This window comes from Etheostoma spectabile, chromosome 2, assembly GCF_008692095.1.
Source record: "Etheostoma spectabile isolate EspeVRDwgs_2016 chromosome 2, UIUC_Espe_1.0, whole genome shotgun sequence".
NCBI lineage: Eukaryota > Metazoa > Chordata > Actinopteri > Perciformes > Percidae > Etheostoma > Etheostoma spectabile.
The window spans coordinates 30,279,731-30,299,110 of NC_045734.1; the positions used below are offsets into that span (position 1 = coordinate 30,279,731).

General features: G+C 40.7%; 1 protein-coding gene across 1 annotated transcript in view; it reads left to right on the plus strand.

The window, feature by feature from the left end:
• Positions 1–19,380, plus strand: part of tenm3 (teneurin transmembrane protein 3) — a 257,341-nt gene that overhangs the window by 203,518 nt on the left and 34,443 nt on the right. The window contains 8 exon segments of the mRNA XM_032528287.1: positions 2,024–2,095; positions 2,655–2,832; positions 11,117–11,241; positions 11,544–11,651; positions 15,421–15,575; positions 18,219–18,320; positions 18,520–18,693; positions 18,891–18,950. Of these exon segments, the coding sequence (XP_032384178.1) occupies positions 2,024–2,095; positions 2,655–2,832; positions 11,117–11,241; positions 11,544–11,651; positions 15,421–15,575; positions 18,219–18,320; positions 18,520–18,693; positions 18,891–18,950 (974 nt within the window).

A 19,380-nucleotide genomic window follows, 5' to 3' on the forward strand; every position in this document is an offset into this window, starting at 1 on the left:
TGGGGGCTGACTGTGAATGTGTCCCCCGGCCAGGGCTGTAATGATAGTGGATGGTTGCTAGCTGGCTGGGGGGTGACTGTGGATGTGTTCAGGCTGTGGGTATGTTTATTCAATAATTAGCACGGGATGCATCTTAGGTGAGGTCCACAAAGTAACGCAAGTCATTGCCTGTCCACTGTGTTTTGGCATCTGAAATATGACAACAACACTTAAGAAGAAATATTACTGGGGCCATTTCAGATTTATTATCCAGGAATTCACATCATAGACATTACCGTTGACTGTACCTGCAAGAATGTGACCACAATTTAGCCCACTGACCAAACAGGGTCCAGTCATAAACAGGTTCCCACCTGGTCTTGTTTAACAAAATCTGGAAATCTCTGGAATGGAAAATACACCTGGTCAGAGCCACTTCAGGTGCCACCAAAAGATGTCACCAAAACCACTTGATTCTTTTGATTCCCACTTCTAATCAGCATAGTCTTAGGTTAACCCTCTGAATCCAAGAGACTCGCCCACGAGCAAAAACAGCACCTCTGATTCATAGTTTAATCATTTAATAACCATAAAATATAGAAACTCACCGAAAGTTGCAGCTAAGAAGTAACGAGTTAGCGGTTCCAGAGGTCTCTTCCGGGTCTTACTAGCCTCTACAGGTGATTTTCTATCCAGCCTGGAACTTTTGGCCTTTTTCGGGGTCGTTGAGCATTAAATCCAAAGCGTTACATCCAAGATTGATCCACTTTATGTCCATAATTCATCGCGTTTTTGCTCATTTCTGCCGCTAGCTCCCGCTGCTCCGTGTCTGCTCTGTGTTTACGGAAGAAAAGGAAGCAGTACGCCCATATATGGGAGACAACGTCACCCAAAGAGTATGGGGTCCTAAAGAAGTCAATCTTCCCAGTCACACTATGGTCACACTAGACTAGTTTGCAATCAAAGATGCTATAGCAGAACAAGATAGATATCTACCGTTTTATAGCGGAAAATGGCCCCACTGGTTTGAGATTTGGCACGTATTTGGGCTGAGAATACTGAATACTGAGAAATTCTACATTGTACCACGTTTAGCTGAAAGCTGATTTACATCTAAATACTTAGTTTATCTTTCCTCAAAAGTGAAAAACACACACACACACACACAGCAACCGCAGCTGCATCCCTTTAATCGTACATGCTGGATGGTCCTCTGGGACCCCCATGGTGACAGAGAGAGAAACTTCATGTGTTTTAACACAAACACACCCACAGATATGTCTGCATGCTGTATATATGCAGCACACACACACTCTCTCTCACTCTCACACTCACACACACACACACACACAGTCTGGGGTTCTTTGGTGCCAGGGTTCATACAACACCATAGGGGGCAGATACATACACATGCACACACATTTTGGTTTTATCTTACATTCAACCAGTCTTTGGGATGAGGGTGCGGTGAGGGAGAAGCGATACTGTTATTAAACATAGTTTTTAGGTCATTTGGGCAGTGAAAATATCAACACAGTGTTATAAGTGAGTCAAGGAAAACTTTTAGAATGTAGCCATTAAACTGAACTCCCTGTAGAAATGGCTTGATGATGTTTTGAGCCTCAAACGTCGACTTTCAGGCAGTGCTGTGTGCGTGACTTCAATGCACCCAACCCTAACCTTAACCCTAACTATTGTCTAATTCTAGTGCCTTCCAGTCAGTGCTGCATGGGAGGCGACGTTGGGGGCTTAAAACACCAAACACCCTAGAAATAAAGGCAGATATTGACACACATCTACCCACCCTCATTACAGCACCCTCACTTTCAAACGTGCAATCTTGTCCAAGCAACAAGCGAAAACTGTATCCTCATTGAGCACCCAGTGAGATGATCTCATGTATATTAAAAGGATAATGTCTGTGCCATATCATACTCTGTGTGTGCCATATATACTGATGTGCATTTTGGAATGACAGATGTGTTAATAAAAAAAGAGTAGAATTACTCTTTATTTTCTCATCTTTATGTCTTCTCTCCACCAGGAATACTGTACAAGGGCAATGGTGAGAACATTTTCATTTCCCAGCAGCCCCCTGTCATCAGCAGCATCATGGGTAAATACAGACTCCAATATTATTGACTTGATTGAGCCTGCATGTGTGTGATCGGTGTTGCTGGTGTCATTACATAATGATCAGTGATTTTGCTTGACTTGCTCCGATGGTTTAAGTGTGAGAGCCACAGGAATCTCATGGGATATTAAGAACAAACATATCTACCAAGACTGCATCTCACTCTGTATACTGATGACATACATTAATTTCCTGTAGAACACCCTTTAGGCAGCGGCACAGTTAGTATGGTAAAGTGTTGTTTTAGCATTGGTATCACACAATAAACCAAACCATACCCAACCCTAGGCGTCATGCCTTTGGAAGTTCTCACTAACTTCTCACAAGAACCTTGTGTCTTTGAGATGATGGACAGATGTCCAATATTTTTAAGTCTTTCTTTGACTTGACATTGTTAAATAAGTGCTTGACCCACAACAGTTCAACATCCTGTCTAGATAAAAGGAATATGAAATAAGTGTCCAACTACTGAGTCTGTTTTGCAGAAAGAGCAGACATTACATTTTCAGTTGTCAAAAATGTATTTGACGTCCTATCCCAGGAAACGGACGTCGCCGCAGCATCTCCTGTCCCAGCTGTAATGGGCAGGCGGAGGGCAACAAACTGTTGGCGCCCCTGGCTCTGGCCTGCGGAGCAGATGGCAGCATCTTCGTTGGAGACTTCAACTACATCAGGAGGATCTTCCCCTCTGGGAATGTTACCAGTGTCATGGAGCTGAGGTAAGAGGGGAGAGGAGGATGGCTGCTGTCGCCAGATCGAGGATCTGAACCTAATCCAGAGAATACATCATCTAGTGTCACAGACATACTGTAAAGGTCTCACTCAGAGAACTCTTGATCCATTTAACAGTAAAGCTTTTGCCAAAACCATTTCATCCAGGTTTTAAAAAAGCCAAATTTGACATAAAACATTCGTAAAAAAGGAACTAAATGACTTGAGAGTCCTTGAATTGTAATTAAAACCTAGCATCTGAATAAATCTGCCTCAGCCGTTCTTGTCCTTTTTGCACTCAACTGTTTAACTCCACATCATTGGTCTTGGATACATTTGAACAGAACTTGTAAACATAAAAGAAGAGAGGGATAGATGAATAGCCAGACTGGAGACAGTCATTTACATTTAAGTACTTACTCTTTTGCCCAAGTGCTAACAGATAAAAGATCACTGGTTTAGTGCTCTTAATTTAGAAACACGCTTCTGGCACACTCCTGCATGCTCATTTCTCAAAATGTCCTTGTCGAATAAGACAACTCAACTCTTCTTCCTGTTGGCTTCTGTGATGCACGACTCAAATTCTAAAATTGACTCCCACTTCTAACTTTTTTTCAGTAGCTTTCTGGTGATTTTCATCTGTACTAACTCTTGTTTCTCTTGTTTTCTTTCCTTTGCTTGCATTGTATTAAAGAAACAAAGATTTCAGACATAGGTAAGAGTGACTAATCCTTCTCAACCTTTAACCTTCTTTTCATCCCACTGTCCATTCATGCTGCTTATTCACCAGACTCTAGTCTAATCATTTCTTTTGACCTTCCCTCCTCCTTTTCAATTAAAACGATCACTGTTGCTCATACCTGGCAGCTTTCACACCTTACTATATGCTGTCTCTAGCCCAAGGTCTCAGTGCATCAAGGAGACACTGAGCTGGATCAAGCTGTTAGCAAGCTAACTTTGCATATATAATATCTTCCTGAAGTCCAGTAATGCTTTAAAGTTGCAGATTGTATAATGTAGGACTGAGGAAACTGTCACATAGGTCAGATAAACAGATGATGTGCTACCAAACAGATGGCCCTCACACCATTTTGTAAATTTCCATCAGCAGAGACTTAATTTAAGAGTGAAATAAGTTTAATTAACATGGTGCATAATAGGTTGAATTGTTAGAGTCTTTGGCGATTAGACAGAATGTTACATTTAAATGGGGAATAGAGGCAATGGATATACACAGGGTGGGATTTGGGAAACAAGCAGGGGTGGATGTTTTTGATCATGCACAAAAAACATGCAAGAATTAAATCCCCCTTTCCAATACAATGTTTATAGTAACACATAAATATGCAATGTATATACTTTTCCCAGGAAATGCTCATTCATTCCTCGGGAATGTCTTAATCCAAACCACGACAGTTGTCCTAAACTTAACGAGTCGTTTTGGTGACTTAACTGTCATTGCCGCATAAGGCTCACTTTTTCTAGTTAAACTCCACTACCACGGCCCCTGAAAGGACCATCATCTGCTAAACAACTGCTGCCAGTAGCCAGCGTCCCGGTGCTCTGTAGCGGCTATATGCAACCAGCAACAGCTGCTCAGATCTTATCCTTCTATCGCACTATTCACATTACAGAGCTTAACTTAGTTAAAAATACTATTGGTGAAGTAGCATTGATCACTATGAATTATTTTTATCCCACCAAATTCCAAGCATCCACCCGGCAAATGGCACCCTGGACATACAGGAATATTCCCCTGATGGAGTCTAGACCCTGGTGGTGGTGATGAAGGATTAAAGAAAGAGCATGAAGGTCTGGATAGATGTTCATGGGGCTTCTGATGATGGAGCGCTGGGAATGATGAGAACTGGAGGTGAATGGAGTGGAGGAGGGTTGCATCGATTTTGCCTGAAATAAAAACTGACAGCAGCAGAGAGGAGAACGGATTTAAAATATACCCGCAAGCGGCAATTCGCGGGTTCAAAACTTTTTTCTCAGCAACTTAAAAGTATTTTCATACATGCGCTCCAACATCGTTACAAAACACATCCTGCAAGCTTTGTAACGATTGGACAAACAGTGCACTTTGTTTAAAATGCCTACAACTGATTTGTCTAAAACATTTATTTTCAATTCAGTGTGATGTGTAGCTAAGTTTAGCTAACAATTGCTATTAAAGGCGCAAGCTGCGATTCCAAGCTCAAACCTTAGTTTGCGTCCGTCCACGTCCAGTTATGGTGCATTTAACGTGCCCCCTAGTGGTCAATTTGAATGAGACTTGCAGTGTATGTGTGAGGTCATTCTGTAGACATTTCATGGAAGATTTGTGTTAATTGGACAAACATGTAGTCATTTATGGCCGGATTTGTTATATCACCTGCTGTTTATTTGCATTTATAGCGCCCCCTGGTGTTCGGTTTTAACGAAACGTTCAAGGCGTGGTTCAGGTACTTGGTTCAGGACATATTCTGAGAGATTTGTGATGACTGGACCATGATTATGTGATTTATAGTAAAGTGTGTGTAGTGCCACTCACCTATGTTGTGCTTGTAGCGCACCTTAGTGGCATCTGTATATAAAACTACCAGGGTACATTATATCTGGGGCACTTATCTGAACATACCCTGTGAGTTTTGTGATGATTGGCCTTACGGTTGCTGATTTGTGTTCATTTATGTCCAGAGCCATGCCCCGTTTGAAGTTCATCGGTCAATAACTTGAAGTATTTGAGATATGGACACGCTTTATACAACTTACATAAGGTGTAGGAAGAGATCTTTAAAAATGTGTTTTTCAAAAATTCAAAATGGCGGAAACATTTTCTAGGCGGACTTTAATGGTCCTTGAGGCTTTTTTGTAGAACACATTAAGCTGCACCTGTGTGAGAAATTTCAAGTCAGTCAGAATTATGGTGGGGGGGGGGGGCGTGGCCTTTCAAATTTTGCATTTTGAAGCCTTAATTACAGCGCCACCATGTGGCTGAATGGGTTCATATTTCTATAGAAGCACATGCACACCATCTGCAGTTATTCTTCCAAGTTTCATGTTTACAGCTCACAGGAATTTGAGACGGCGCGGCAGACAACAAATAATAATAATAATGATAATAACTACAGATAACAGATAACAGACAAACATAAAAGGGTTCTACCACTTTGTGGTTTTTAACTGAAAGAGTTAAACCAACCAGTGTCAGCTGTTGAGACAGAGAGACAGGGAGAGAGAATGTGAAGCAAAGAAGTCTTCCTGAATGAATTTACGCTAAGCTTCATTAGCTCCAGGGATACATTGTACACGGTTCATTTCAACTTGGGTCTTATCTTTGTTGTTTTGTCTTTCATTTGTATTTGTCATGCTCACATTGTACTCACCAAAGTAACTTATGAAATCTGCTTATATGTAATTATCCATTTTAGTTACTTTTCAGTAACGTTGCCGTATGACAGCAGGGCAGAATGAGGCGCAGAGAAGCAAAGAATTAAAGAAGAAGTAGCCTTGATGTTTGCTCCCATCAAATCAGACACCCTCATCTCGTTTTCTACTTGCTTCTTTTGCGTGTCCCTCGGCCTCATCCTCTTTCCCTCTCTAATCTTGACGTGTGCTGTCAGCTCAGATGAAGTCATGGCTTTAACAGCAGCCCCTAGCATGGGGGGGGGGGGGGGGGTTAAGATGTTGGCCCTTGTTACGGACATTGCTAAGACAACGTTCACGAAATAGTTTTAGATTTCACAAATTCATGTAGAATAGAACCACAAAACCAACACCATCCAGAGGAGTAGAGAAGAAACAACTCTGTGCTGTGTTTTAAAGGTGTAGTGCAGGGAAACAGGATCCGCCGCTTATTTTTATTTTGAAAATTGACGCAGATGTTCCAAAACCGGTGGAAATTAGGAGTTACAGATTTAATGTTGCATGTGGCAAATCAGCCTACTTTGGATGTATCGTGAGCTACACCGGCTAACGTTTTCACAGTCACCGTGTCACGAGCCAAAGCATTAAGAGTTTGTTGTAGCAACAAAATGATAACTTAGATAATTTCATGAAACCAACAGACACTTCACACAAGTAACGATACGGGGGACAAGGGAGAAAAAAATAGCAAGCCAACACAAACACAGAGTAAACCGCTAAATGGAAGGGGGGAGCGTAATTTAAAGTCGGCTACTGATGTCCAACCACATCGTGCAATCTAAAGTTATTTTATGAATGAAATAGAAATATTACATATTACAAGACCAATTCGGGGTGGGTTTGGAATCATTTACAATCCTGTAATTGTCTCCATCTGTTGAAAGCTAAGTTGACTCACGTTTTTGCTCATAGACTTTCTCCTTTAGCTTTTAGTTGTTCTTTGTTTATTTTCCATGTTTTCTGTGATGGCACTGTTCCAGTATCAGCCATAACTACAGCAGATAACTTCTAACATAAAATAAAAATACAATTAGGCCTATATAAAGCAGTTTGCTGTCACAGTTCATTTAGGACCATTGTATGAATAATGAGCTTTACATATAGCCCCTTTAATTATATTAAGAGCAACAGCATGGTGTTGAATGTGAGTCTAACATTTACCTTCTCCTCCTCGATGTAGGTCTCCACGAGCTAAAAGAATTTGTAGTGAACAAGTAGTGAACAGCTGATTTATGACAATACTTTTTTCAAAGCAAGGTTTGCAACCTTCTGTGATGAGTGTCATTTTGTAACTGCATGTAATTTATTGTGACTGATAGTAACACTATTAGACTATTGCATTAGAATAGTGTTGTAGGCCTGTTATTGGAGCAGCATCCCCTTTCAGTTACTCATGCACTCATGAAAAAACAAATGTAAAGTGGTTGGTGTGATTTGCCCCATCCTTTTGCAATGTATCATCATGTAGACCAATTATATCTGGTCTATATGATACATCCAGCTGCTCATATGCATCTGAATGGGCGGTTGACGTCAGGTAAGATGAGGTGGTAAGATGAATCCAGCACAGTCTGAGGGCTTTTTCACACCTATAGTGTGTTTGCTTCGGTCCGAATCAGTTGATGAGTTGTAAACTTGGAGCAGTTTCCACTTGGTTCGGTTTCGTTTCACACCTGGAAAAAATCAAGCGTACCAAAATGCGTCATTACCAATCACGGAAGAACATTCACTCCGCATTTTGGTTGGATGTGTCTGGGGGCGGGAGCTAGAAAGTAAAAACCGGAAGAAGATCCTGTGTTCTGGACTGTGACTATGTTTTGCATCTCCATGGTCAAACCAGCTCATATCATTTAAATAATCAGACATTTCCACCGAGACGTCACTCTGGCAGCTGGTTTGACCACAGAAATGTGATGAAGAGCTTGACCACAGTCTATTTCTGTGAGAGAAACATTGGAGCTGCTACAGTTTGCTGCTCTGCTGCATGGCAGACTGCAAAGCACACCTGACTACAGGAGACATTGGCTCAGACTGGCAGAGTATACATACAGCAGTTGGTGCGTTTTTTTTAATTTTTTTATTTAACCTTTATTTATCCAGGTAAACTGTTTGAGAACCAATTCTCATTTACAAACATGACCTGGCCAAGAGGCTACAGGTTTTGAGGTCGGATCACATTCTCACCACAAACAAACGGCTCCAAAGTTGGATTGAAAGCGTACCGAGACCACCTTATCATGCAGGTCTCGGTACGCTTGTTTGATCCGCTCAAACGAACCGCACCAAGGGAGCAAACCTCACACAGGCGCAATTCAACAAAACTAAATAAAGCAGGTGTGAAAAGGTCTGTTCACACGTGTAGGCAGAACTGAATGTGGGGATCAACGCACACTTTTGTAAACATGCAAACTTGTCTGTTGACTCTCCCATATTGACACAATCTATGCTGCCTGGTCCCTGGCATGTGTTTTAAGTGATTAGCAGAATTCTGGAGAGGTCCACAATCAGAATCCCTCAAAAGCTGTATTTCATACTTACCTCAATCCCAGTCCATTTTAATATGATCCTAGACAGAAAGTTTTCTGGGTTGACCGAGAAAAAAAAACGTGGCCCATACTGCTGCAATCTTGGAATCTGGTGGAGAATTCTGTCTCAGGTTATTGAATTAGCCCTCTGATGTCCTCAGAGTTGACAGGCTCGGATGATGACATCTCCCTCTGGTGTCTGAAGAAGTGAAAGACTCCAGTTTGATTGTCACAGGATAAGGCCGTCGTTCTCAACAGACACGCGTTCAATGCATCAGACAGAGCTGGCGCGGTTTGGCGTGCGCCTTGCAGCTGCAGGTTCAGTGTGTTGAGACGTCCTGTGATGTCAGTGAGGAACGCAAGTTTCACATGCCATGTCTCATCCTCCAGCTCAGGCTAGTCCGGCTCCTTCTCCATTACAGAGGCTTTGATCACATCAATGCACTCCACAAATCACTCCCAAACCACTGAGCCACCTAACAGGCAGTGGGGAGGCAAATCTTTGTAAGCCACATGATCTCTTCCATGAGAGAATTAAACCTGGCGGTGATTGAGTGAGTGAGCAGCGAGCAATGAGAAGATTAACAATTTTAGCTACTCCATTGCAGAGGATACTAAAAAGTACCTGTTAGCTAGTACCCGGTCCTTTTTTTCATAATGGAAAACCAAACACCTCCCCTCCCACCCCCCAAGTCCAGCTTCTTATATCTATCTACCCCATCTGTGTGATTGATGCTGATATCCTGTCTTTTTCTTTTTCAAAAAAATGATAAAAATGAAGCTCAACCCAGTTCATTTTCTTCTATATCTCTTCATACGCATGCAAAGCAACACCATACCTGGGGCTTCTTTGCCACTGACAAGACACAATGATTGGATTCCATCCAAATGTAGTCTCAATTGAATTTCACTTTTTAATTAAACCCAATATCCTCTCGGGAGGACTAGTCATGTTACTGCACATATTTTTAAAGTCCTGCCCTTCCTTCATATTTACTTATTAACACCATGATGACTGTTCTGTTTCATTTGTTTTTATTTCATTATCTCTCTTGCTTAAGTTTTTTCCTCTTGTCTCACCTTTTCTCATTGACTACGTTGATCATTTTTCTGACCTTTCGCAGCCCTACTTTCCTTCCCTTTTTGTCTCTTTTTTCCTTATTCTTGATTTATTTCCTTCACATTTTTCTTTTCTCCCTTAGTCAGTCATGTATTCCCTCCCTCGGTCTTCCTCCTGGGATCTGTATCCTTTCCTCAGTCAATCATTTCCTCATCCATCACTCCTTACCACTTTTCTCGTTTCTGTTTGTGTAGGCTGATGGATTCCATGATTTTGTCTGTTTGAAACATTTCCAAGATAGTTAGCACAACTATCCTGAATCTTGGAAATGTTTCAATCTTAACTGGAATTTTCTGCTTCAGTAAAGGTTAAATGAAAACAAAAGGGCAGTCTTATCAGCACGTCTGGTCCTTTGAGTACAGGCTGTCTACGTCTCACACTGCCTGTCTATTTTTAGCTGTCTTAATTAACAGCCTGTGATCATCTGCTGATTATCACCAACCAGTACTTATGGCTAGAGGCCGGTGAACATGTACATATACTTGCTGTGTGTTGTGTGTGTGTGTGTGTGTGTGTGTGTGTGTGTGTGTGTATGTGTGTGTGTGCGTGCATGCATGCGTGCGTGCTCACGTGTGTGGTGTGTGTGTGTGTGTGTGTGTGTGTGTATGTGTGTGTGTGTGCGTGTGTGTCTGATGGATATCACATGACAGTGTGGCAGGCATCATTAAGAGTGTGTCATAGACTTTGAAGCAAGTGAAGGCCCATCACACCAACCTACTGTCAACAAACACACACACACACACACGCACACACACCAACCACCTGGTACTCCCCTGGAAGTAAATTAACACCAGTTTATTTTCTTTCAGTTACTTCTTCATTATCATTAGCTCTAGAAAGTCTCCTTCATTTCCATTATAATGAAGTTGGAACCAAATTTTAAATCCGCTCATTTCATTGTAAGCTTTTAAACCATTTGTTAAATTAAATTGTTAAAGCCATACACTGTATCTGAAAATGGCAGCTTGTCACCTCAAAGGCCCCTTGGTTTGCAGTCAGACTTTGGATCATGTAGTAAAGTGTCTGGAAGAAACATTGCACCGAGGACTCTGATCTCTCAGATTTCAGTGTCTGTCTTCTAAACTGGGTGTATTTCTTTTTTAAATGTTAAGTTTTTAAACACCGAAGTCTGAGATCCTGACATTTTTAAAGTTACAACACGACTAAACCAATTCTTTCTGGTTCCTATCTTGTTTGTTCCCCTCCTCCCCTTTTGTCTGTCACCACTCTCCTTAGCAACAACCCTGCTCACCGTTACTACCTAGCCACCGACCCTGTCACAGGGCAGCTGTATGTGTCGGACACTAACTCTCGACGAATCTACCGACCCAAGATGCTCAGCGGTGCCCGTGACCTCATCAGTAAGCATGCACTTCATTTACCCAGTGAACACCATGTTGGTAAAGAAATACGTGTTTTCAATTGTCAATCCAATGCACTGACACACACACACACACACATCCACTTCAATTGTCATTCTTATTATATAGAGAGAGAGAGTTGTTCATATTACTGTTTACTGTGTTCTGTCAGAATATTTGGACAAATTGTATTTTGATGCTTTGGCAACATTGCTATTGAAATGTACATGCCAATAAAGCCCCATTGAATTGAATTGAATTGAATTGGGACTTTTGCAATAAATGATGATGTGTGTGTTCAGGTAATGGAGAAATCGTGGCCGGTACAGGGGAACAATGTCCTCCATTTGATGAAGCCCGATGTGGAGATGGGAGAAAAGCTACAGAGGCACAGCTACTGGGACCTAAAGGTACGTACACAAACACAAGAACAAAATACATATCCGCATAATAACAAAATAGTATATAAATAAACCAGTGCAAGACTTTAGAATTATAAACTCGTAAATAAAACCACTTAATAAGTAAACAAAGATTATGCTAAAATTAGCATTTAATAAATGATAAGGAAGGTGGTTATCATTCAAGCCTGTTCATAACCATAGTTGCTGAGGAGGATTCTCAAGACATTTCAGACACACAAGGGCACAACGTTTGACCTGTACACTGTCTCCCAAATCAAATCTTAGTCTGTATGTATAATACATTTCAATGTTGGACGTTGGTCCTAACTGATAGCACACATATTTGGTCCTACATTTAGAAACGGGAGCATACTATAAGCTTTTAATCAGCCTTCTCATCCTTAGAAAGTAATCTGTCTTCCACCAGACTTTTGCAGAGCTGTACTGAAATGTTAGAAGTCCAAATGATGAAGTGTGTGCCCAGTCTGGGAGGTGATGTATGCAGGATCTAGGACAGAGGTTTTCAATGTGGGAGGTGGGCATTCCCTGAGGGGCTCCAAATACTTTCGGAGAGAAGCTCAGAGAATTACATTGGTCATTACAGTGGTTACCAAAAGAAGATCACATAGAGTAGACTAAATATGTGTGATGTGGTTGAAGAGATAGTGGAGAGATACCGTCGTTGCTGTTTCTTTCCCAAACTCCGAAACAAATAAATGCCATCGACCAGACCTTTTTATGCAGGCTTAATTGTTGAGTGTCTGTCGGATCAAACAACATAATTATGATCCAATAGGAATAGGAATTGAGCCAAACTAAATAAATCACTGTAAGTAGGGGTGAGGGGCCACCGTTTTCCAAGATTCACAGACTTTGTAATCCCCTGATGATATTTATTGCCTTCACTTCTTTTGACTGGTTTTGTCTGTGGTGTAATTGCTCTATCCCCCAAACTGTACCAACACCACTCATCCATTCACATAAATGCTTCTATTTCCTGCTCATTTGGCAACAAAGGAATACTGCAACCGCAGTGATGATTTGGTTCCTTCACAACTGTGACTGTGTTTATTACACCTCAAAGCTCAACGCAGTCTAATAATGTCCCTGACAATAAGCGTGGTTAAATAAACATTACTTGCAAATTGGAGGCTGCCTTGCATTTGTCAGTTTTTAATGATTGTCCTAACATCGTTGCTCCAAATCTGGATGAGAACATGTTCTAAGTACATCCAAAATCCTTATAAAAAAACTAAATAAAAATCTAAAAAGAACCTAAAGTACATGTCCCACCCTGTTTTAAGAACATGTTTAGTCCCAGTCAAACAATTGACTTGATTCTTAATACTGATTATAAGAGTAAAGAACTATTCATGGGCTTCATTCATTCATAGCAATGTGTTAATGTCCAAACAACAAGCTAGCCTTTCTGTCTACTGACCGTCCTTGTTGATGAGAAAATTAGGCGACGCACGGCTTGGGTGTTATAATGTTATTCTGCTGTATACTCTGGTGTCATATCCTGTAATTAGTTTAGGAGCAGTGTGGTACATCCATCTTTTAATCATAATTCATCATCACTTTATAACTTCATCATATGTAAATGCTGGTTAGTATAATTTGAAAAAGAATATGCAATAGACATCATGTTTATCCGTGCACAGTACTCAAAGTAGATTGGGGAGTTGTCCGAGTGTAGTGCTGTTGTATACAGTACATTTGCTTTGCTGTACGCATCAGGTGTATATCTCATAGTGAACAGTTTCAGCTGTCAATTGTTAAATGCCGCTTTCCTTTTATTTCCTAAAGACACAAGACAATTTCTTTTTATTTACCACCATACTTTAACTTTGAAGGTGATCACATGGCTTGTAAATGTTCACATTGGTATATCATGTGTGTGAGGACATGGTCCATATAGTAGTTTCCTATTTTCCTAATTCCTATTTTTACTTAGTACAAAAGTATATACTTAAACTTATCATGAAGTAATAGTTCACAATATAAAGGGACTCAATGCACATGCATAATGGTGTGATTTCATTTATTTTGGTGGCTAGAGGTGCACAGTACAACTGTGTGGATTGGTGATATATTATCAGTAGGTCAGTCAGTCATGAGCAATCAGATCAGCTCTTCCCTGCCCTTTAAAATCAGTGCGCTCTCTGCAACACTCTGACGACGTCTGACTGGTGCAGGAGGCGCAAAATCCCCAACATGCAGCATCTCAAATGATATGAGCTTGGGAGGAAATTACCCTTTTGGTACCGTGTTGTCCTGTGAAGGGAACAGAAACTGACGGGGAATCTCAGGGACACTTTGGCGATGGGAGGTTGGCCTCCATGACTTGGTCCCTGATGTCTGCAAAGGTTTTGTGTAGGATGCTGGGTAACAATTTATAATAATTGTACAGGACTTATCATGAACTGAGGAACTACACATTAATTCATGCAGCAATTAAGGTGTTTCAATCACCATGAGTTCTGATTAACTAAACAATACTTCTTCATGCCTTCATCATGTTTTTGGCACTTCAAATAAAGAGGTCTTTAACGTTGATTAATAATACATGATTAACCCCTGAAATAAATTCAAATTGTCAAGACATTTCTTGTGATCACACACTTGGAATTAGTAAAAAGTAATATTTATAAATATCCTACTTGGGTGAGCATTGTTCTCAGGCATTACTGTTCAAGTGCTGTATGTTGATGTGAATAAAGCAACTATAAAAATGCACCTACAGTATACTGTATTTTGTCTCACTGTATTGATCATTTTGCCCACCCACTCCTTTGATTCTTAATGCATTTAATGTTATGCCACCATCAATCATATCTTATTTATCAATGTTAAAGATGGACCAGGTCAGTTCTTTATTTGAAAGGCCAAAAACATGGTGAAGTTGTGAAGAAGTAATGTTTAGTTGACAATGATGACAACCAAGACATGTTTTTAAGAAGCTGCTGAGATGGGTCAGTTTTTTGGAAAAAGACATTAATAAATCAGTCATGATGATTGAAATACCTCAATTGCTGCATGAATTAACGTATTGTTCCTGCATTAAGTCATGAATGAGATACCGTTAATCGTTCTGCATTACTCATTTTTTTCTGATTTCTGATTTTACAGTTTGTGAAGTGCTACATGAATGAATACATGCTTTTGCATGCATGTAGTCATGCATGAATTCATGATAATTCATGCACCATTATTATCAAGTGTTACCGATGCTGTTTTTTACACCAAAAGCCACATGATTCTGTTGGAATTATGAATGATTTTTCCGGCTAGAGGGGGATATAAACTCAAGTTGACCAATGTATCATTTACAGAATCTGTTCAAGGTCTGAAAAGAGAACATGTAGCCTCTCAGCAGTGGTAAATGTGTTAAGCTTCAGGCATGGAACAGATGTATATATAAAACATTTTCAGAATTTGATGTTGATTCCTTCCATATGTACATATTTTGTGATTGATTTTATCATTGCACCGATGCTGCTTTGCTCATCCATGTGATACGTCTGACAGTTTTCATTTATATATTACTCTTGGCGGATGTTGCTTGAAAACACCGTAGGCTCTATGTGTTCTTCATGTTTTTTCTTTACTGTGTCCTTTTATCAGCTGCAGCGTTATCCTGACTCCCACACAAGAGAATTACCTCAGCTTCATTTTCTCCTTTGAATCCTTTAGTTGATGTATGAATAATCAACAGGACAACAATGTATTAAATTATGCGTGTGTCTGGGTTCTTTGTTTCTGTTCCCTACAGGGATTGCAGTTGATAGAAATGGGTTGATCTACTTTGTGGATGGGACTATGATCAGGAAAGTGGATCGTAATGGAATCATCTCCACAGTGCTGGGCAGCAACGACCTGACCTCTGCACGGCCTTTGACCTGCGATACCAGCATGCACATAAGACAGGTAACCTTTGTTTTAAAGGTCAAATATTTAATATATTCACTGTATTAAATCCCAAAGTGACCCCAATGCGTCATCAGATATTTACGAAACACGCTAACTTGAAATACAATCTTTTCTGACAACAATGCTAATGCCAGTATTTTCCCCTTTTGAAAAAAAGCAAGGTATGGTTATATTTAGCTGTTCCTACCGTTATTCTTAGGCGAGGAAGTGTGTCTGTCAGTTGGGTACAGAGCTCCACGTGAGCTCGGGGACATAGAGCCAACGTCTAATGTTGGCCGATGTCCCCTAAATTGGCAGTTGACAATGTTTTCCTTTGTCTTTAACCTTTGCCTTTAACAGAGCAACAGTAATAACCTCATATTCCATCATTACTAAGATTATCGGTTATATTTGCACTGAGTAACACATTCAATAAACAGACACATAACTCTGCACACTAACAGATGCGCAATATTAGCTCACACATAAAATAGCACCCTCGTGAATTAGCCTACTGTTGCTAAGGTACATTCATAAATCCTACATGACATCACCATCAGACTTACTTATTGATGCACACACACAGTAGTATCCACAAAGTTAGTCCAATGAAGGGTTAAGTGGGGTAAGTAGCTTCCATGTAGGGGGCAGAATAGCGCAAAGCCCAATGGAAGTGTCTTTGCTGGTATAAGACGGACGCAGTTGTCAATATCACGTCCACTAGGGTTAGCGTGTGTCTGACAAGGTGGAGCGTGGCATCACGATGGTGGCTCTCGATATATGCTGGATATAACCATGGATGATGATATCGTCCATTGGCCCAACCCTACTGTGAAGTAACGTCTGGCTCTGTGAGACTAGCGTCTAGCAACATCATTGTGGATGCTGTGGTCTAATCCTGGCAACCTCCAAGAACTTGGAGTCTGGGAAGGAGGGGGCGGGGGAGACAACTCTCTCCAGCATTTTGAATTAATACTGCAGTAACGGTGTGGTGATGGAACAGTAGATATGACATACCAACCAAAGACCTGGGTTCAATTCCCACTGCGATACATCAACCACTGTGTCCCTGAGCAAAACACTTAGCCCCTAGTTGCTCCAGAGGTGGGCAACCTCTGATATATAGCAATTGTAAGTTGCTTTGGATAGAAGCGTCAGCTAAATGACATGAAATATAATGTAATGTAAAGTAACTATTTGAAACACTAGCTGTCAGCATTACATGTGCCTTTAAGATAAAAAAAAAGATTGTGGTTTGGATTAAAACACCGGCACCCTTAATCAGTACTCCCGGGATAAGAACACCCGTTTCCTGGGTGAAAGTTCTGTGTTTTTACCTTAAATTCTCCCGGCACACAAACTCTGTTCCACATGAAAGCCCTGATTACCCATCCATCGCCTCCGACCTCCTCTTGACACGGACCTCAGTGGTCTCAAACAGCAGCAGTCAATGTGGTGCGTACAGCAATGATTACATATCAATTACAGTGCATTACTTTTTGGAGCTATACGTTTGAATCATTCATGAGAACAGCCTGAGGTAAAACAAGGCTCGGTGGCTGAAATTCAATCCAGTTGATAGATGGCTGGTTTGCCATCAGGAAACTACATGCCAATTAATTTTTAACAAGGCATAGGTTTAGATCTGGTGATATCTTAGGACTTCTCCTTAATTTATTTCAGAAACTCATCCGACAAAGGCAAATGAAGCAAATGAAAGAGGGAAATTAAATAGTTAAAGAGTACTCTCTTTTTGGTTGCACACCTTATTTTCAGAGTGTGAATGCACAATCTTACATATATGACATGGACTTCAGAATGTGTGTGCGGGCGTGCGAGCGTGCATGCTCGTCTGTGTGTGTAAGAGAGCGTGGTCTGTGTTTTGTGTGGCAGAGCAGCGTAGTTAAGAGCGTTTCTTGCAGAGTTGAAGGTATCTGAACTCTGACAGCCTGTCCTTCTCTGCAGGATTTAGCTCAGTTTGACTTCTAGCAGTTATCTAGTCCTCTCGAGTTCACTTGTGGAACCATATGAACTGACAGCCCACACATTTTCAGGTTTCACAGCTCGTTCTGTAGATTAATGTTCCATTTTAATTTAAGTATACAGTCGGTATGAAATATATGTGAATGTAAGTTTAAACCATGTGGAAATTTGATAGACCAATAAATTCTTTGTTCATAAACTGTCACTGATATATAATACTGTCATAAAACGGTCCATGTTTATAGAAGCAATGGATTTTTTTATTTTTATTTAGATTTTAGGTTTTCATACTTTAACATAACTATTTCATATTTAAATAACATAATAAATGTGTTCACAAATGCACCCTCAGCCCTCTGTAGAACTGGCTTCGAGCAACCTTTTCTAAAGGTCGTTGCTCTCCCACTTTTCTTTTTACTGAGGAAGCAGACGTCGGGATAATGGAAAGTTTTGTGTTCATGTACATCACGTTAAACCATCTGTCGTTATCAAACCATTCAGCCACTGATCCATTCACCTCAGAGGTCACTCAGACAAACAGTCAGGAAATACGCTGTATGTCATTATTAGTATCCGTACTATCAGATAGCAACACTCAATATAGTTTGATGAAACTGTACAGTGAAGTAGCATGTGAAGTGGAACTCTCTCTCCTCTTCCCATCATCTTTACATCCAGGTTCGTTTAGAATGGCCCACGGATCTAGCCATCAATCCCATGGATAACTCCATCTACGTCCTGGACAACAACGTTGTGCTGCAGATCACTGAAAATAGACAGGTACAGGTATTGTCTATACCCAACTTTTGAAATAAAATGAGAACCATATCAAATCATGAATCATCCCAAAATACACAATGTTACTTAATCACTCATAACCAACATCTTTTGTGGTGGTGTGTGTGGTGTGTGTGTGTGTGTGTGTGTGTGTGTGTGTGTGTGTGTGTGTGTGTGTGTGTGTGTGTGTGTGTGTGTTCAGGTTCGTATCGTGGCAGGTCGTCCCATGCACTGCCAGGTACCTGGTATAGAATATACCATGGGGAAGAGAGCGGTCCAGACCATGCTAGAGGGAGCTACAGCCATCGCCTTGTCTTACAGCGGTGTCCTCTACATCGCAGAGACGGATGAGAAGAAAATCCACCGCATTCGACAGGTAATCTCCAGGACATGTAGTACATGTACAAGCGAGTACATTTTGAACTACTGTGCAGGTCAGTTGTTAGTAACAGAAGTGACAAAGGTCCCAGGTCAGATTTGAAGCCCAGATGCAGGCACAAAGATGAAGAACTGAATGACTTTAGTGTGTTGTTTCCTTTTCTATGAAAGAGCACTTCTGTTTTACCCCACCAGGTATCGACTGATGGAGAAATTACCCATCTTGCTGGAGCGCCGTCTGACTGTGACTGCAAGGTACTATACCACAGCTACATCTTATATAGATAAATTAACACTGAAAGTGGTCATTTTTAGTCCATGTCTTCCTTTTTATATCTTAATTTCATAGCTTAATCTCGATTTGCGCATAACAGTACAGCTGTGCAGCAGTTAGAGAATTATGTAGATTAGATGACATAAAATACTTGTCATCTAATCCCAAAACAATACAAGACAATGCTGCAGGTAGTATCTGATCAACATTCATATATTAATCAAAGAATAGTATGAAAAATATGTAATGAGAAAAAAAACAAGAGATTCATGAGAATTACTTCTCCTGTTGAATTTTGGATGGCGCCCCGTTGTCCTTTTTACCCTCCATAAAATAAGCCAAGCTGAATTATGCATGTAATGTTATTCTCTATCTCTCCTTTTCTGTCTTTGATTTCTACTCCTTCCTCTC